Source organism: Cavia porcellus, unplaced genomic scaffold, assembly GCF_034190915.1.
Source record: "Cavia porcellus strain 051 isolate PalLab524CR breed Dunkin Hartley unplaced genomic scaffold, mCavPor4.1 scaffold_28, whole genome shotgun sequence".
NCBI classification, from domain to species: Eukaryota; Metazoa; Chordata; class Mammalia; order Rodentia; family Caviidae; genus Cavia; species Cavia porcellus.
The window spans coordinates 41,163,069-41,183,786 of record NW_026947511.1 but is presented as its reverse complement, the minus strand read 5'-3'; the positions used below and the strand labels follow the sequence as shown (position 1 = coordinate 41,183,786).

The following is a 20,718-nucleotide window of genomic DNA, read 5'->3' as shown; positions in this document are numbered from 1 at the left end:
GATATTCTTTCAGTGGAGTTTTTTTGTTTTGTTTTGTTTTTGTTTTTTGAGAGAGGGTATCGCTATGCACTTCAGGATGGCCTTGAACTTACTTAGTAGCTCACACTGGCCTTGCACTTGCAGTAATCCTCCTGTCTTGGGAGGCTGTGATTACAGGTGTGAGCCACCACACCCGGCTGTACTTTTAGTTTTTAAATCTTTATGAGCTTCCCTATATATTTGCTCTGCATTTCCTATGTACCTGCTGAGTTGACAGAAGCATTATCTGTCAGTGTGGCAAGATATAAGATGTCCATATTGCCAAATGGAAAAAGCCCTAATTTAGAATGAAAGAAATTATACAAAGACACTTTCTTGTGACTTCTTTGAAATGTGAACCTTTCAAGCATATGAAGAAACAACTGCTGAAAATAGGAAGTTGCCACTGGGCACCTTTACACATGCTATCTTCGTCTTTAGCATCACTGCTGACAGATTTAAACCTACCAATTAGGCACAAAAACAATGCTGTTGTGATATGATAGCTCTTAAAGAGGCTATGCCACCTGAATTTAGATTACAAAAGAACTGCCACACTCTACCAGGACATTCATGAATTTAAGTAGGGCCCCTGTAGTTCTCTGAAGCTAAGTACTAACATCCCCAGAGCTCCTTTTTTAGGATCCACTTCCAAATACATCAAGATGACAAAGTCAACTGTGAGGAATAAAAGGCACACCATGTAGGCCTTTATTTTTAATACCAAAAGTCCATATTGCTTATCCTCAGAAACATAAGAAAGGGATGGATAAATGATTGATTAGGACCACTCACTATCATCAGTGTTATTTTGACCAAAGGGCCAAAAGAAGTACCTTAAACTGCTTTCCCATGTTACCCTCCCGAGCCCTCCACAGAGCACTCACCGTTACACTGGTCACAAGCATAGATTCTTCCTTCCAGAGCCTCTGTCTCAGTGAACTTGGCCAGCATCTCCGTAAGCAGGCACTCTGTCTGATTCAAAGGGACAAATCCCTTCTCGATGCAGTGATAGCGTTCAGGGAATTCCAGGGACAGATCCCAAAAGGGCTCAATGGTATTGGATTTGTAATTACATGATATACATGTGACCTGGGAGGAAAAGATTACAGATTATATAAATTTTCAAGGTTCCCACATACATTTTTTTCTTGTTCTGTACAACCTAACTACCAAGACCAAGTATAAATTTTCAAAAAATAAAATTTTAAAAAACCACAGAAGTTTAACGACAGCAACTAGAACAGATGACATTTGGTAACATTTCTGATTACTATGTGGTACACAGCTGAACTATGTGTTATGCTATGTGTCACAAAGCTCAACTCCAGAGCAGACATTCCCCTAGCGCTGTCCCGCCCGCTCTCGCAGCAGCTTTGCCACCTAACGCCCAGCACTCTGCTGCAGGTTAGTGTGGAGCCATCCAAGCTGTCAATCTAAACAGAGAATTTGCAACTGTTGTCTGCATCTCGCACCTCATATCTCTCCTTCTGACTTTGGTTCTTTCGTGCAGCCACCTTCCCGCTCTTTTGCCCTGTTTCTTGGTCCCCCTCTACCCAGATCATCTGTCCACACAGCCTCAGAGTACTGATCGGATGTTCTCTCCCACTTTCCCTTCCAGTGCATTTCCTATGCTTTCAAAAAGCCTCAGTGATGTCTTCCCCCTTCTCACTAACAGTCTTTCAAAACCCTGAAGATAGGGACACAAAACCTCAGTAGTTCACAGCTTTTGCCTGAATCTGCTAAATCTCCTCATCTGAAAATTCTTTCTGCATGTTCTTACAAGGCCTCATCTATGAACCTTTGCTTAGGTCCCTATACAGCTAAAGACTGGGAAAATAAAAAGCCATGAGGAAAAAGGCTTGCCTAGGTCTTCTGCATGCTCCCAGGCATCTCTCCTTCCTCCAGATAAAGGAGGAAGAATGCTCTTTCAAACTACTATGCAACCAGGGTTATGCACAGACCTATTCAGTTTCCCACAAGTGATCAAAGAATGGAATAGCAGTCATGCATACTTAATGATAACAAAGAACATACTGGGTTACCCAGGTCTTCACTGACAGTAATCTGACCAGAGAGTGGACAAGCTTTCCAGCAAGGCCAGCACCGTGAACAACACGACGACAGGCACGAGGGCCACCCTCACTTCTGGCCCTGGGTGGCACATCCCTACCTGGCTGAGCAGCTGCCCGTGGAAGATGGTGTTCACCACCTTTAAGACCTGCTTGGTGAGCTTCCTCTGGGAGAAGGGGATGAGGATCCGGCGCGTAGAACCCTCGGCCTCAAGCTCCTGCTGCACCTTGTGTAGCAGCTCACACAGGAACTCCTGCGCATCCTGCTGGTCGTAGCCACGGAAGGCGGGGATCAGGCTCCACACGGAGTGCAGCATGGCAAAGGGCGACACCAGGGCCCACCTCCCAGACCACATGACTCGGAAGAGTGTGTGCAGCTCATGGCAAAGCGAGATGTGCCTGGAGCTGGGCTCCTTGTTCTGGATGAGTTCCAGGCTCCTGCTGAGAGAGGCCCCGCCGGTCCAGCAGAGGTCGTGGCGCCTGCAAGCCTCAGCTCTGTCGCTGCTGGCCTGTGGCTCCGTGGCTGAGAGCCGGGCCTTCCGGTGTGCGAACAAGTGCTCTGTGGTGCAGGGGTCGAGCTTCAGGAAGCACTCTCGGAACTTGCGGAGGTGGCTGAGCACCTGCAGGATGGAGTTCATGTAGCAAGTGTTGCCCAGGTTACGTAGGCCCGTGACACCCGGGGCCACGGCGGGCTGGCGACGCAACTTGAGAGCGGCAGGCGTGGGCGCGGGGGGCCGTGGCGTGTGCAGCAGCAAGCGTGCACTCTTGCGCGGCGGTGCGCTTGCCACCTCCTCCAGCAGCCGCTGCTTTTCCTCCCGCCGCCGCGCCCGTGCTGCCTCCCTGCTGCGCTCTCGGGCCTCCTCGCGCCGCCGCTGCTCCAGCTTCGCCCGGCCCCGAGAGCTGCGCTCAAACCACAGCCGCAACGTCCTGGCCAGCAGGCGCTGGCGCCGGTGCCACAGCGCCGCGAGCATTTGCGGCTGCCCCCGGGGCGCGTGCAGCGGTAGGGCGGCGTCCTCACCTGGGGCGGTGGCCGGGGTGGTAGCAGTGGAGCGCAGCGTGCGCCCGCGCCGCGCCGGCTGGTCCTGCTGCTGGCCACGCACAGCCAGCAGCGAGCTCCGAAGCAGCTTCAGGTCCCCCTCGGGGTTGTCATTGAGCACATAGTCCTGGCACAGGTAGCAGAACACGTAGAGATCCCGGACTTCCATTGCCAGCGGGTGTCCGGTCTCCACAAAGTGCTCCCGGGCGTGGTCTTCGATGTAGCGGCCGCAGGCCACGTGTGAGCACTTAAGGCAGGCCCACACCGACTCGGTGGTGGCGCACTCCAGGCAGCGCCACTTCTGGGGGTTCAGGATGGAGTGGTCCTGGGCCAGCCGCAAGCGCCCTACATGCTTGCATCTATCCATGTCTCAGCGCAGTGGCCACTCCCTCAACCTGCACCGCCGGCCCAAGCGGAGGGAGGCGGGTAGAGAGAAAGAAAACGCCTTTGAGCAGTCTTTCAAAGGATGACCTCGCAACTGGCGTTTCAACTCGACTCCCTCATTTTCAGTTCAAAACTGGTTCCTTTGGAAGTTCCAACTTCGTAACATATCAGTTGCCAAGGGGCCGATGAAGAGTCTCAAATAAAAAGGAAATCTCAGGTTGATTTCAATGCAGAGGTACAGCATTAGGTAAAGGTAAGAGACAGAAAGTGTACTCTTAGGAGGCTGAGGTAGAAGGACTGAGATCCAGGCTGACCTGGCTATAGAGTGAGACCCTGTCCCAAAAACAGGAAAGGAAAGAGGAGGGGAGAAAAGAGAAAAAGGAATAGAAAAAGGAAAGGAAGAATCTTATACAAAGCATCCTTAGTGATACACAAAGAGGCTTCAACTTCAATGATGTTTTACATGGTTTTTTTTTTTTTTGTACTAGAAATCAAACTGAGGACCTTGCCCCGCAGGAGCTGTGCCTGAGATACATCTCCCGCCCCTATATGTATCTTTTTAAAAACAACATTGATACCTTGTAGAAAGGGTGGGGAAACTTCCACTTACTGCTCTGGAAAGGTTGTGTAATAGAGAATCAGATCAATCTGATTTCGGAGAGGCTGCCCGGCTGCTGGAAGGACAGCATTTAACTCAACCTCTGAGACAAAAGAAATACAACAATAAATCTGCCAGACAATGGATATGGACATACTGTGCTAATGAACCAAGCACATCTCTCCTTCTCATACTGCTTCTTCCATATTGCTCACAGAAGCCTAAAGGTAACTTCTCCAAGGAAAGAAGCTGATTGACTATCCTGCAAGAAAATAATTACACCCCACTCCCTGATTTTCAATTCCTAAAGACAGTTCCTCTTATAAACTACCTTCACCTCCTTTTCTTTTCTATTTTGCATTTCTGTGAGCGACAGTCCTAGCTGATAGGGCCAGCCCAGAAAAGCCCTAAGTCCAGCACACTCTGAGCAGTCCCTTTAGCTTTCTGCGTGCCCTTTTGGCCTAGTTGCTTTGTCATAACTGAGGAATAAATAAGTATACCTAAAGACCAGCTTAGTGATCCTTCCCTTTCTTAACTGTCCATTCCAGATGGCAGAGGCTAGGTCATCACATAAGAAACCCTCAGCTTGTACCAGGCACACAAGCTAAAAGCTCCTCAGCTGTACCAGGTCTTACTTTTTCTTTGATTACTGTCAGGATTTAGATTCTGCTGTACTATTTTTCTAGTTATTACTTATTTTTTCTTTCTGATTATTATTATTTTCCTGGTTTACTGCTGGTGTCCTTTAAGTCATTTCCCTGGCTGAGTCTGTCTGTTTTCTAATTCAATAACTAGTCTCTAGAAGAGATCATATGTTATTTTTCCTTTTCACTTCTTTATAATGACAAGATCTAGAAAGAAAAGAAGAAAAAAGAAGGAAAAAATAACAAAGCTTTTGTAAATGGGGAAGGGAGGAGGGGTTAAAGGGAGGATGGGGAATGGAAAAAAAAGAATCAAGTTATATCATGTACAAGTACAAATTCTCTATGATGAATGTGTGTATCTAAAATGTACCAATAACATCTGATTTAAAAAGTATAATGACAAGGTCTGAGTGCTTAGCTCTTAGTGGTCTAAAATGCTGTCAGAATTCCCCTCCCAGGAGCTGGAAGTACAGCCTATGGATGCCTGCTTACCATGTGTGGGGCCCTGGATTTGTTCCCCAACACTCCATACCACCACTACCACCACCACCACCACCAAAGGATGAAGAGTCTGGGAGCCTCAACCAGAAGAAAGGGAAAGTCAAGCCCAGCTGGAGAACTTAGTGGCTTAACAAAGCTATGTCTCAAAATTAAAAAAAAAAAAAAGTGCTGGGGATGTAACTCAGTGTGTAGGCGCTGAGTTTAATCCCCAGTACTGGGGAAAAAATTAAAGGGTAAATAAAGGAATTTGTTTTTTGCTAACTAATACAAATTGAGAATACAAGTTGGGTACACATGATTCTCTCAACCAGTTTACTAAGGGCACAAAGGAGTTCATGATTAAAGAATGAAGGAAGAAAATATCAAGAGACAAGCAATTCCAAATTTTTTCACTATTTTTCAAAATGTAGTCCCTGAACTACCTACCAGCATCCAAATTCCCTAGGCAACTTCCTGTTTCCTCCTCCAGATCTGATGAATCGAAATTTGGGAAGGGGTCTCAAGTCTCCATTTTAAACAAACTCTAGAGATGAGTCTTTTGCACATTAAAGCCCTAGATCCTACATTAATCTAATAAATTATATGGGGATGAAGAATTCATAGAAATCAAAGTCTTTTACTCAGACCCACATGGTCTAATAGGACACTTAGCAGTCCCAGAATATTCTCTCTGTGCTATGCAACATGCAGTAACTAGTTATATGTGACTGCCGACTGCTGGAAATGTGGCAGGTGAGACCAGGGAACTGCATGTTAAATTAATTACAACTGAAATAATCCTATGAGATTAGTGGCTGCAGTATTAGGACAGCACACAGGTTTGAACATATCAGGACAAACTAGCTTTACCCTGCTTTTCTTTCTTTTGAAAGATAAGTAATTGCTGAATCTCTCTCTCTCTCTCTCTCTCTCTCTCTCTCTCTCTCTCTCTCTCTCTCTCTCTCTCTTTTTGTACTGGGGCTCCAACTCATGACCTTGCACTTGCAAGACAGGTGCTGTGCCACTGAGCTAAATCTCCAGCCCCCTGAGTCGTATTTGAATAGCTTTCTCTTACAACCAAAAATCTGGTACATGGCCAACCCCATTTTTGCCTAGATGTCTTCAGGAATTTAATTACCACCAAGATCTTACCCTATGAAACAGCATAGCTTCACACCCTCCAGAGAGGGAGCATGTCCATAAGCAGAAGTTCAGCAGCGCAACAGCCAGTAACACTGATGCCTCACTCCTGTGCTAGGAAAAAATATAATGGAAAACCAAAAGCCAAAACCGAAATCTACCAAAAACCACTTCACATCCTTACTCTGCAGAACACTTGTCAAATGGCAAAGGCACTTGGGAAATTCTCTTCTCCTTTCATTTTCTGACCTATAAATCACATACATCCCCTTCTCCACAGCCCTCTTCCCATTACAAGTTCGTTGTGGTGGCTCATTCATCTGCCATAGGGCAGGCAGAACCCATTCTGAAACACAGTGCCACTTTGCACCTCAGAGAAGCAGACTGCCTTCTCCAGAGGAAGCCGTATCTGATCAGGAAATGGCATCTCCCAGACGGGACTCAAAACAAACATGCACCCTTATCCAGCATATAACAGAGAATAAAAAGAACACAACTGCAGGCAGGCCTCACCCAAGCACGACTGTCCAATCCACCTGCCGTACCATCCTGCTTTGCTTCAGAACCAAGCTTCATGCCCTCTGCTAGAAAGAAGGATTCTGTTTTATGCTTTTCTGCAGCGAACAGCTTTCCTTTCATATTCTCAGAGGTCACAATAATTCTAACATTTCCATGTAAAATATACATCATCCAGTGTGACAGACCGTCAATATCTAAAACAGGCAAAGCTGCTGTATAACTGAAAAGAACGTGAAACACCGGACCGGACCTACATCGTTGAGTGTATCAGCCACATGATAAATGCCCCGCACAACCTGGACCCATCTGCACACAGGGAAAGGCAGCCTGGAAAACACTGGTGATTGCTTTTTTTTTTTTTTAATCGGTACCGGGGATTGAACTCATGACTGCCTGCTTGCAAGGCAGGCGCTTATGCCACTGAGCTAAATCCCCAACCCTGGCGATTGCTTTTTAAAATTACTGTCGTTTTATTTCAAAAATTGAAATCAAGTGAGCTTAACCTCATAATCAATACTTTACATAATTCCATAGGTAAATGTCACTAAGTAGAAAATTACAAGACTAAATCTAACTTTTGCCTTTTTTTCTAATGAGAAACTTCTAGATTTATCAAATTTTTTTAAAGTCTCCATAAGAGAGATGACAGCACATTATAATCACAGTCATCTTTCAAAAAAATCTACACCTTGAAAATATTATGTCTTTTAATTGGACTATTCCAATGATTTTCAGAAATGTCTTAACAGATCTCAAATGCATAATTGCATCACTAGAAAACAATTTTTGAGGGTGAAAGAAACCAATAAAAATGAAATGGGAGAAAACAGGAATCTATGTTAGGGAAGCTGCCCCATAATACTGATGTTTCCCCCTCTATTCTTAACTAAAATCCGTGGAATAATCCTGGTTGGTCTTGGTGAGACAGAGTGGCATAAATTCCAGTTTCAGAGCGAGGAGACACTATGGTAACATGCTGACAGCCTTCATTTACATAAAAGAATACTAATTACGTGGTATCATCAACATCTGCGATTGTGCTCACAGCCATATGCGACAGTGCCGGGTATTTTAACCCTTCCACTCACTGACTGTACCCAGACTTGCACCCACCATAAAACCCACAGAGACTGCCTGAGGAGACATGTGGAAGGCATGTTAATAAATAAAGTGTTAAAAATGAATCTTACCTTTTGCTAACATTTCATTTCTAAGAGATATGAAAAATCTAATTTATTATCAATAGATAGCTAAGAAAACAGGTTTTAAAAAAAAGCAAAGTGGAAATCACAGTAAGATCCAATAAAAACAACCCAGCAAGGAAGAGGGCCACATTCTCAAGTATTACTGTGGGCTTAAAGGGCTATGTGTGCAGTGATACCAGCCTTTTGGATTTTTATATTTATGGCTAAACCAAGAACTACAAAGTATGGGCAGACCCTGGGAGGGGTGGGCCTTGGGAGTTCGATGGCACATGGAGGGGCAGGGGCAGCATGAGCAGGTGGGGGCCAGCAGGTTGCTCTGCTTCCCTACCCCAGCACCAGTCCTGGTGGGAGTGGCCAGGTAAATGACAAGGTCTCCTCTACATCAGAGCATGGCTCAGAGACCCTGCAGGGGCTAAACTGTCTGTGAGAGTCAGGAGCTCACAGACCTCGTGTGCTGAGTGGGCTGGAGCCTTCACAAGATGTGTTATTGCTGGTTGCTGTCAGTAGTCAGGAGCTGATGTTCAAGGTCGGGTTTGTCTAACCCCAGGTAACAGTGGGCTTATAAGCTTCTGTCAGCCTTGATCTAATGTCTCCTTTGTATTAGATCTGCTTTCTTCAGTGGCAAAGGAAGATCCTCCAGATAAGGATCCCATGGGAAGCAGTCATCCAGGCCGCTGTGCCGGAAAATGACAGAGATGGATGCTTCGGCATCTGTCACCAATGACAATACAAATACTTTGCTCCACTCCAAGCACTGTCTTCTCCAGGCACAGTGAGAGAGCTGGGTCTTCGCCCTCCTTCACTTTCATATCTGCTCTTCTGTTTGCCCCTTTTCCTCCTTTGTCAAATGGTGAAACCCACGATGATGCCACTGAGAAAGTTGGAATTTGCCCTCCAAGAATCTAATCAAAGGAATCATCGTTTGTCCCTGCAGCACTCTTGTCATACACCATATCCTCTACAGCACTGGACAGTCAACATAAACATGTATATGCACATCCATACCCATGCTGGCGTGTAAGTATGTCAATCCTTCTTGAATTATACCCTTTAATACGTACAGCTTGTTGGATGTAAATTACTTTCCTATAAAGCTGTTAAAAATCACACACACACACGCACATACAATTTATCCCTAATGAAATAACAGATTTAGACAGTAATGCTTTAAATTATTCAGTGAAATTTAACATGATTTTTCTTTAAAGTTTTTTGAGACAAGGTCTTCCCCTGTAGTTCAAGCTGGCCCCCAACTTGTGGCAATCCTCCTGCCTTGGCCTCCCTAGTGCCAGGATTACAGATGTGAGCCGCCACATTTGGCCTTTTAACAGCAAGTTTTATAACTGGTGAATAAATTGATGACCACTCTGACCAAGTTTACAGTAGGCTACTCTAGACACAGTCAGAAATCACAGCAGCACCACTTACCAGATCCTCTTACTAAAAGAATAAGGCTAAGGCAGGAAAGCCTTGAGGTTATCTAGTTATGGGATACACTGGAAGTAGGAGCTGCTACCACTGAGCACATCACCAAGAAAGCATGTGGCAAGCTAGGCATGGTGACACATGCCCATAATCCCAGAACTCTGGGAGGCTGAGGCAGGAAGATCACAAGTTTGAGCCCACCCTGGGCAATTCAGCCTGTCTCAGAATAATGGGCTTGGTTGGGCAAGGCATGGTGGCACACACCTGTAATCCCAGCACTCGGGAGCTGAGGCAGGATGATCACTGTAATTTTGAGGCCAGCCTAGGCTATAGAGTGAGTTCAAGCCTGCCTGAACTGCATAGAGACCCTGCCTCAAAACGATTAAAAGAAAAAAAAAAAGAAAAAAGGCCAGGCTTGGTGATGTAGCTCATTTACGGGGTATTTGTCTTGTATGACTGAGGTCTTGGGTTCAACTGTCAGTTCCACCGATATACAAAGTGTGTGTGCTATGTATACAACATAACGGGGAACAATGTTTCTAGCTACACTAGTTTTTAAACTGAAATGTGACACAGAATGAAGTGAGTAGCTGACCTATACAATCTGGTGCATTCTGACATATGGTACATACTCATGCTTGTGAAATCACTACAATTAAAATAATGAACATGGCTAACGACTCACAAGTTTCCCTCTGCCCCTTGCAGCCCCTTTCTCAGCTTCCCTCCTAATGCCCCTAGTCCACAACTAGAGACACTAAAACATAGAGTCCACAGGACGAATTCATTTATTCGTTGGATGTGATATTGGTACAATGATCCCATTTTTAAGATCCTTATGTGGTTAGTATACCTCTAAATTATTTATAGTAAAATATTATGACCTTTAGAAGTTGTTTTAAAATATCTATTGGAGGTGGCAGAAAAACAGACAAGATTTTAATTGTGAATAATTGGGCTGGTTGATGGTTATATAGAATTCATTATATCATTCTCTTTATTTTGGGGCATGTTTGAAAAGTTCATATACATATATATATATATATATATATATATATATATATATATATATAATTTTGGTGGGGTTTTTTTGAAGACAGAATCTTGTTATGTAGCCCAGACTAGCCTCAAACTTCTGGCAATCCTCCTGCCTCAGCCTCCTGAGTGCCGGGCTTAGAGGTGTATAAATTTTATTTTTTTTTTCACACAGGGTCTCATTATATAGTTCTGGCTATCTTTAAACTCATTATCTTTTTTTTTTGTCTTTTTCGTTTTTACTGGTACCAGGGATCGAACTCACGACTGCCTGCTTCCAAGGCAGGCACTTATGCCGCTGAGCTAAATCCCCAGCCCCAAACTCATTATCTTTTTAAAAAGTCAAATATTTTTTCTCACAGTCAGATTACCATTACCTCCAGTCTATGTAATGCTTTGTTTGATAAAACAAAATTTGGCCACGAATCCAACACAATATTCACAAGCACCAACCAACAGGCTTTTTTGTGCTGAGCTCTGGAATATACTTTCCCACAGAAACAATGTTATAAACAACATTTGGTCTATTTAAATCCCTTGGGTCCCAGTGTAGCGGTAACAGCAAGGGAACACCAGTGCTGCCAATGGAAGCGGACTATCAAGTGTTTCTTCTGAGAAAATGAATTTGAACTTGCAGCTCAAGAGGCTGGGAGCTCCCCCACCCCACCTGCAGCTGCATCCCCAGGAGTAGAACCGGGAACCTCCCTGCTTCCACATGCTCCACAAGGCGGCAGGGGCTCTCGCAGGGCTGTGTGCACAGGAGGCCAGCCGCCTGCAGAGGAGGACAGGAGTAGGTTCTAAGAGAACAGAATCTGACCAGTTTCCAGGTTCGCCTACTGAAAAGGTTCTGAGGATATTCTTCAAAACAGTACATGTATACTAAATACTAATGACCTGCACACTTGAAAATGATTATGATGGTAAATTTTATTAATTAATTTATTGTATTTTAATTAATTAATTGTTATTGATTAATTTATTGTATTTTTCCAAAATACAAATGAGAAAGCATTAAAACGAACCCATGGCTTGATACTGATAACTATATACCCAGCTCTTCTTATATTGCATTTCATATGTTTTTAAATTTTATTTTTTAATTATTTGAGACAGGGTCTTGGTAAGTTGCCCTGGGTGAGCTTGAACTTGTGACCTTCCTGCTTAGCATCCCAGAGTGCTGGAATTATAGGGACGTGTGCCAGGTCCAGCTGCATTAAAACATTTGTGCAACACAAATAACACATGACCTGAAAAAAAAAAGATATAAAGTCCAGCATGGTGCCTCACGCCTGTAATCCCAGCACTTGGGAGGCTGAGGCAGGAGGATTGTTGCAAGTTCGAGACCAGCCTGAACTACAAAGTGAGCTCAAGGCCAACCTGCTCTGCATACAGAGACCCTGTCTCAGAGACAAAAAAAAAAAACAAAAAACAAAAAAAAAAAAAACCAGGTGACCTTAGCAGTTACAATCTCATATGGAGGACGAAACATAAAAACAGAGATTCTGGGTGGGTGGAGAAGGCCATCTCAGAGTGCCAAGGCAGGCTCAGATAGTCTTACCAGGAAGCTGGGTAGGCTCAGATTGCCCACTATGTCCCTGAACATGCGTCTGACCAACAGCACGGTGTTACACTTGGGGGGTCACTCATTTCCAAGGTGATTTATCCCAACCCAGAATAGAATCTAATCCAACAGTTCAGATGAATGACTTCTCTAACAACCAAACTTCAGGCTAATAATCTCACTGGTATATGATTCCTATCTCTTTTGTTCTTGAAAAACACTGGTTCTTTTTGAGAGATCATATGTCTCCAACATTCTTATGAAAAAGACAGGCAGACTGAAGTATAAATTGGGGTGTGTTTGTGTATGCACACATATATTTTAAAGCTCTATGAAGTCAAAAATATCTGGAAACAACTGTTTCAGGTCAAGTCCTCTTAAAAAAAGACTCAGCTTTTCCATCTTAATGGTTCTATGATTCTAAACATCATGATCTTGTAGGCAGGGGCTTCCCATAGTAATTGCCAGCATTAGTATTGGGCTCTTCTGCTTCATGAAAGTACTTTCCTTTCATTCCTTACTGAAAGACCTTTTAGTATTCATTCTGTGCTCTCTACAACTCTGTAAAATGTTATGGTAGACAGCCTGGCATTGATGATGCATGCCTATGATCCCAGCATTTGCAAAGCTGAGGCAGGAAGATCATCAAGATCAGCCTGAGGTACATAATGAGTTCAAGGTCAGCATAAATTACATGGTCAGACCCTGTCTCTAAACACACACACAAAAAAAAGTTATGGTAGAAATCTTTAATCTCTCATTTACAAGTAAAATGGGTGACAGTGTAGCATAGTGGTTACAAAGTCAAACCAAGCTGCCTGCATTGGAATTTGAATTCTCTTCTTTTTTTTTTTGGTACCGGGGATCGAACTCACGACCTCATGCTTAGTAGGCAAGCACATGAGCCACTGAGCTAAATCTGTGGCAGAATTCTCTTCTTATTAGCTGTAGATGATGGGCAAATGGTCTCACAGGATCTCAGTTTCCATAAACCACAGACTATAATATTTCTTCTACACAGAGTGGTTGTAAGGATCCAACTAGCTAATACATGTAAAATGCCAAAGCAATGCCCGCCCCAGAGGGTCACCACAGACCCTTGGGATCACAGGGTGGTAATGCTAACAGAGCTGATGAAGTTGAGGTCATAACCTTTCTCCTTGCTGAGATCCTTACAGACTCTCCTTGCTGATATCAAATACTATACAGGGAATTCCTGGGCTCCTGTCACTTCAGATAAAACCAACTGCTTAGTTCCACACTCTGATTCTATGGCTTGAACACTACATCTTGGTGAGTTAAAACTACCCTCTCTCAGAAGCTTTTCTTGCTTGTACAACTGGAACCTTAGCACATTCAAGACTTTAGGAGTTTGTGATAGTGTAAGTTCCAATACTGTAGCATCTTCTCTCTCAAGCATGCTTTCTGCAAATCCTGCTCTGCATTCCCAAATAGCTGCTGGGCAGTAGGTGAACAGAGATGAATCAAGCAGAATTTGCAAAAGAAACACTTTGAAGGGATTAAAGGTGCAACTTCCAACAATGCAACACCACTGGGGACTCAGAGAATCACAGGAGCAGATGCAGCCGGGGGCCTGATGGGTACCTGGAGGTACCTCTTCTGAGGACAGGATGGCAGGTATTTATGCCAGCTCAGTACAGGGTCTGCAGCACAATCAGACCAGGGTGTGTGGCTGGTGGGGCTCTGCCTCTCAGCAGTAAGTGCTGGCCAGTGATTGTCACCCTCACCTACAAAGGGTAAGGCACAGCTCTCTACACCTGCATTCTCCAGCTAATTGTTTATCTCAGTGCAGCAGAGACAGCTGACCTCAAGGCACATCTGCCTATGCCTAAAAATTAAAAACTGAAAGAATCAAACACAAGAGGAAAACACCCAAAGGGCTGGAAGAGAAACTTGTACCTTGCCACCTGCCACCAGCCATCTTTGCACCTCAATATACAAAGGTTCCTTAAATCCAAACACTCTGGTTGCAAAGTGGAGTCTTGAAAGAGTCTGAGAGCAGGAACCCCTCCTCCTCCTCCTGCACAGGCCGTGGGCCAGCAGCAACCTCTGGTGGGTCCCAAGAAAGCCAAGGCCATCTCAACGTGCTTCCACCTAGTTCTGCCTGGCTGCAGTCACCCATCCACGGAGGCCCTGATGTGCCTCTGGCTTGCCAAGCAGGGAAGGAAGGACAAGATCTATGACATCAAAGGCTGTTGACATCACAGGAGTTAATTGTTCTGGTTCTTTGTAGGCTACATAATTTTTGAATGTTGTGTATTTTTTACATACAAGTCTTGGCCAGGCATGGTAGCACACAACTATAATCCTAGCACTTGGAAGGCTGAGGCAGGCAGACTGCTACAAGTTTGAGGCCAACCTGGACTACACAGTAAGTTCGAGGCCAGCTTAAACTACTTAGCAAGAGTCTGTCTTAACACACACACACACACACACACACACACACACACATCAAAGGAATGATTTTAAATGAAGAATCAACCAGTTGCATTCACGTCACAGGTCCTACCAACCCTTGGATGTGACTTGAATCTCAGCTCTGTATTAGAACTGAGCAGAGCTTGCTCCGGCTTCGATGAGCACTACCTAGTGGCCACGCGGACTGGCCGTGACTGGTCTCACAGTCATTCAATCCTCAAGTCCTGGGGGACACTGCTCAGGAGTGGGCTCTGAGCTCAGAAGCTGCTTCATGGTGTTTCCTTCCTCTCCCCATTTTCTCCTGGGTACTTTTTACTTCCCTGGGACACCCCTGTCCTATCTACCATGCCAAAAGCTGGAGCCTTAGTTCCCTCACTTTAAAACAGGAGCCCCAGGCCCTGGTCTAGATGATTCATTCCAATGATTCATCTAAGAGGATGGATGTAACTGTCCCTCTCCAGCAGCACCTCACCGCCTTCTTGAACCTATACACCCTCATTTCCATCACTTCCCTGGCCCTGAATCTGAGCCTACCTTAGTACTGCTCTACCTGCTAGCTGATCTCCATGCCTTCTACCTTTCTGGATCTGTTATAGTGAATCATAAGTATTCATTAAAATGGAACACAGTTATGTATGTGACTTACAGAGCTGATGTAATGATATGTAATAATACCCATGGCAGCTCTGAGCATTTAGAAGGTGCTCAAAACATTAGGTGAATAACACTAACATGAATGTACTTTCCAAAACTCCACAGAATTTGAAAGGATTCACTTTTTCAGAAGGGGTCCTGCTGGGTAGTCCAGGCAGGTCTCAATTCTTGAACTCAAGGGATTCTCCTGTCTCAGCTTCCTGAGTAGCTGGGACTGTAAGCATGTGTCACTGCGAAGAGATTTTTAAATTAAAGGAAAAACGAAGTGTTTAATACAATTCCTGCATGTTGCATGTATGTTAAACCTTGGGCTATCAGTAAAACACAGCAGGACATATATTGCACATGTTTACTTTCTCTCTCTCTCTGTCTCTGTCTGTCTGTATGTCTGTCTGTCTCTCTCTCTTTCCTTTTTGAGACAGGATTTCATTATACAGTTTAGGCTGGCCTTAAACTCTTTTTGTAGCCCAGGCCACCCTCAATTCGTAGAGGTGGTCCTGCCATGGCTGCCTGAGTACTGGGATTATAGGTGGGTATCACTCGGCCCAACCTTCTCTGCCTCTTTAAACACTAGCAAAATCAGAATAAAGTAGTAAAAGGGGGGGGGGCATAAATTCATAAAAACCAAAAGTATGAAAGCGGTCGTGGTGGCACATGCCTGCAATTCTAGCACTCAGGAGGCTGGGGTAGGAGGAAGACTGCCAAGAGTTCAAGGCCAGCCTGAGCTACATAGTGAGTTCAAAGCCACACCTAAACCTCACAGTGAGATGCTGTATAATAAAAAGGATGGGAGAAGTAAGGCAAGGTGGCACACACCTGTAATCTTGGCTGCTACTCAGAAGCTGGAGGAGGATTAAAACAAAAAATAAAAAAGAATGAAGACAGCCCAGTGGTAGAACAATGGCCTAGCAGGCACAACTCCTGGGTTCAAACCCAGGCACGAAGAAAGCAAAAAGAAAAAATGAAAGGAGATGAAATAACAGATGAGCGTTCCATGAAAATTTTGGAAATCAGCAAGTAAATAGGACTGGAAACTATACCAGATACGAGGGCATGGAGCAACTTACACACTGGATCGACCACGGAAGTAAGCAGCAAAACAAGCTGGTTACAGCCCCAAACCTGAGAAGGCTCCGGAGCAGGAGGGTCCACCTATCTCTGAAAGTGGGGATGAGGCAGGGGAAGGGGGAAAAACCCCAAAACCACAGAGAGTGGGTGAAGCCCTGCCTGAGGATCCCTGGCACCTCCCCCTACTCCCTTTGCAGGCAAATGATGGCACCTCTCTCACTCAGGAGGAAAGAGGGCTTATGTGTGTGGGGGGGAGGTCCTTGGGCATCCCAGTCTACACCAGGCTTGGCTGAAGGCATCAGCCATTTGATCTTTCTGATTAAAAAGTTCCTCTCATACTTCAAGCAAAGGAAGTCCAGAATGACCATTATAAAAAAAAAAACAAACAGTTATAGGCTGGTCTGATGGCAGTGGGTTATCAGAACTTACTAACATTAGTGTCACTAAAGTTAGTATACCACCCCCCCCACCGCTAAGTTTGACTGGCTTTAAAAAAAAAAAGTTATAAAAAACATTATAAAAAAAAAAACAGTTGCTGTGCCACATGGTGGCACATGGCTACAGTCCCAGCACTCAGAAGGCTGAGGTAGGAGGATTGTTGTAAGTTCAAGACCAGCCTGTGCTACAAAGTGAGCTCAGAGCCAGCCCGAACTGCATAGTGAGATCCTGTCTCAAAAAGCCAAGAAAAAAAAAACAATTGCTATGAAAGTGTATCTTAAGATTATTCTCTTTTTTTTGTCTTTTTCCTTTTTATCGGTACTGGGGATTGAACTCACGACTGCCTGCTTGCAAGGCAGGCACTTATGCCACTGAGCTAAATCCCCAGTCCCCTTTAAGATTATTCTTTAGAGAATATTCTTGGCCATTCAGAGTCTGCAGGTCACTTCAGCTCCATTACTAGTCTCACAGTGTCCCCACTGTCTGTCCTGCATTTGGAAGTGGCTGGGGTGAGCATGTGATAGGGAGACAGCCAGCCAGGCAGCAGTAACAGTTAACCTTCTCATCAGGAGACTCAATCTAATGAGCCAAGTGAGCACTTTCTATACTGAAGTCATTCTAACAAACTACAGGCTCATGGGAACAGCTCACAGGAAAAGAAAACCTCACACAATACAAAGATTTTTTTCTTTATATAATAATATAATAAAAACAATCAAATTTAAAATCAGTTCGTATTTTTCTATGAAGTCAAAATTTCTTGACAGAACTGCACTAACCTTAAAAATGAAACCAGGTTAAATCCACCACAATGACTGGGTAGATCCATTTTTAGTGCTACACTGTGGCATGTAAGGTAGAAAAAAAATCTCTATCATTCAATGCCTTTTTAGTATTTTTGTTTGTTTCATTTCCTTGAGATAGTGACCTGGTTGGCCTCAAACTCACAGTGATCCTCCTGCCTCAGCCTCCCCAAGTGCTGGAATTAAAGGTGTGTGCCACCATGCCCAACTCTGGTGTCTTATTAAAAAAAATCAGAAATCACAAAATGTCAAAGTATGGTGCCAAGAGCTCACAGCTACTGGGAAACACAAATCAGTGCCCAGGACCAACCACAGCCATCAACTCTGAGGGTCCCCTGTAGAAGGTGCTCTACAACAGGTACGGGATGGCAGGGAAGCAAGGGCCTGAGCTGCAGGAAGGCAGACATTGTTTGCTTTCTTTCTGCTCTCTGCCTTGTGTGCATCCCCTTGAGCTGGGCTGGCACATAACACTTCAGTTAGCACTGTAAAATAAATATAGCTCACTGGCCTAAGTGCCTGCCTGGCAAGTGTGAGGCCGTGGTGCCAAGCAAACAAACAAATAAAATAAAAATGCAGGGAACAAACCATTGTAATGTCCTGATACAGAAACAAACCACAGCGATGGTCAAGTCAAATTCGGGAAGACGAGTGGCCTTATTTTACGTTTTCACTTTTACTTTTTTTTGGAGGCAGGTTCTCAGTATGCACGCAGCTCAGGCTGGCCTCGGAGTCCACATTGAAGCCCAAGCTGCTCTCAGACTCACAGTGATCCTCCTGCCTCAGCCTCCCAAGACCTGGGATTTCAAGTTTGTGCCTTCATGACTAGTGCAACCGTTTTAATGTCCAATATTAATTAAGAAAGACAGCTGGATTCCCTATCTGCTTTGGCATCCAGTCAGTTTCCCACTAAACAGCTTTTGGCCACTCCAGAGTGAATAAGCGGCAGCCAATCAAGTTGTGGTATTGTTATGAAAATAGTTTTGACCTCATCAGCCTCTCAAAGCCTTTGCACTGCCTGGACTGCCCTTGAAGACATTGTTTTGAAAAGATACGTATTCTAAGACTCATAACTTTGATCAGCATTTGAAAGGGATTCTCAAACGAGGGAAAGGAGTAAAAAATGGTGGAAATAGGAAAACACCACCAATGCCATGCAGCTACATTCATGGGAGGCTAAAACATCTGCTCCTTTAAATATCACCTGCTCTTTGTACTTCAACATTAATTTCAACAGGAAGCGAAGTGCTATTTGAAGAAAAGAATAGTCAGTGCTTCTCCTTGACATGGTCACCAGAACAAAAAATATGTATTCGGACTCCTTCTAGTTCACGTATAAATGTCAACCATCAGTGTACATTTACTTTTTAGACAATCACTTATAAGTGACATTCTAATTATAAGACCCATAAGTCACCTTTCTCCTGGCTTTTCTTCTCTTGCACAACTTTCTGCTGACTGTCATTCAAATACTATTTAACTGGACAAAAGAGCAATTTCTCATTACCAATCAGTGCCAAGCTGCCGCATGTTTCTGTGAATACCAGCAAGAAGGTAATCTACAAACCAGCCGTTCCCATCCTGTCTAAACAGGTGCTGCTCCCCAGGTAGGCAGCTGCGTGTACCATTACAAACAATTCTCATTCTAATTCTAAATTCTCACCTCCTCATTTTTCTCACACTGAGAAGACATATGGTTTTAAACATTCATCCCACAGATAGACAAAAACAGAATGGTGACAGTAAATTTCCCAGGAGATAGCTGGGTTTTGTGTCTTATTTAAATTCATACCCCTTAGCGGACCTTAAAGAATTTATTAACGAGGCTAGGATGTCCCTGGTCAATAACACAGGCCTACACTAGAATTCTGCAGGTGATTTTTGGAATATAGCTTCAGACATGTTACTTAATCTGTACCTTGCTTTTCTATCTTTAAAATGAAATAAACCAAGCATGGTGGCACACACCTTTAATGCCAGCACCAGGCAGCTGAGGCAGGAGGATCACATGAGTTTGAGGTCAGCCTGGGCTACATAGTGAGTTCAAGGCCAGCTACATAGTGAGACCCTGTCTCAAAATAACATAAAATAAACATAAATAGATAAAATATAAATAATAACAATTATCTATTCCTTAAGTAGGAATGGTGTTCACTGAGATAATGAGTTTGAAAAGTACTTCCAACTCTGCATGACAACATGCAATACTCAGCACCTGCTGACTTCAGTTTTTGTGTAAGGTCTATTAAAACAGCGTCACCCTAATCACAGTGGATCCCAGAGTTTATAATAATCAGACAAGCCCCAGGGACACACAAAAGGGAAGTGCTAAGAAAGAGATGTTTACTACAATGTCCTTCTCTCTCAACACAGGCAAGTGTCTGTGTCCCCTAAGAAAGTGCTGGATAAGCCATGAGCAAGGCATTGACGGCATTTTCAGTGCTGCTATGATAGTGTGCTGCTAACAAGAAGAAGAGAAACTCCAGACTTGTCCTTCCAAACAGACTGACAGACACTCAACAGAAAGCTTGCCATGGCTCTCTGGGCACAAAAGAACTGTGCTTCCTGCTTCAAAACAGATATTTTTGCAGGCACAGTAAAACCAGTCTGGCTCCAAAGCCACGTTTCTAACCACTAGACAGAGAGACAGGCTGCATAAATACACATTATACTTATTGATCATGTAAGGGAACTAAGATTCAGGAAGAGGAACTTGCTTATCTGTGATAGTTAAATCTTAACAATAAGAATGTATAGACTTGAGTAAATGTTTTTGTATCTCATAAACTTAGTCACACTCTTTATGGGGGCCTGTGTGGAATTCTATTTGCTTACCACCTGACACACATCTCAACTTGCTCAAGTGCACAAGCTCCCCCATGGCGAGACTACACTTGCAGCAGCTGGCAGCATCTGGAGAGAAAGAAGGGTGGATAAAGACTCCTGACTGTCAGGACAGACACAAGCTCCATCCACCCACCAGCAAACTCCGAGACCTACTTGATTTAATACGTTTGCTGACCTCTATGCCCCATTTTATCTTCACATATGACTCTGCCCCCTTAGCTTAAATTAATTCATCATACTAAAAATTTTACAAGGTTAAGATGGAAGCAGTACTCAAAGTACGAACAGGAAGAAGACAAAGGTTGTGATTAATTCCTTATCTTAGCAGGCTTTTAATATTACAACTGGCCATACA

General features: G+C 44.1%; 1 protein-coding gene and 1 long non-coding RNA gene across 12 annotated transcripts in view; one reads left to right on the top strand and one right to left on the bottom strand.

Annotated features, from left to right (window-relative positions):
* Positions 1-20,718, bottom strand: part of Usp49 (ubiquitin specific peptidase 49) — a 53,020-nt gene that overhangs the window by 10,915 nt on the left and 21,387 nt on the right. For 7 of the 11 annotated variants that reach the window (XM_013156818.3, XM_003473868.5, XM_063238883.1 and 4 more), the window contains exons 3-5: positions 20,352-20,429; positions 2,192-3,704; positions 906-1,110 (exon numbers count right to left, since the gene is read on the bottom strand). In XM_013156818.3, the coding sequence (XP_013012272.1) occupies positions 906-1,110; positions 2,192-3,493 (1,507 nt within the window). In that variant the 5' untranslated portion in view covers positions 3,494-3,704; positions 20,352-20,429. Of the gene's footprint in view, positions 1-905; positions 1,111-2,191; positions 3,705-19,484; positions 19,585-20,351; positions 20,430-20,718 lie in introns of all 11 variants that reach the window. The other 4 variants (XM_063238879.1, XM_063238880.1, XM_063238881.1 and 1 more) reach the window with 3 other exon arrangements.
* LOC111757934 (uncharacterized) lies at positions 2,953-4,252 on the top strand. The gene is made up of 2 exons (XR_002792185.2): positions 2,953-3,090; positions 3,999-4,252. It is a non-coding gene; the product is annotated as an uncharacterized LOC111757934 (long non-coding RNA).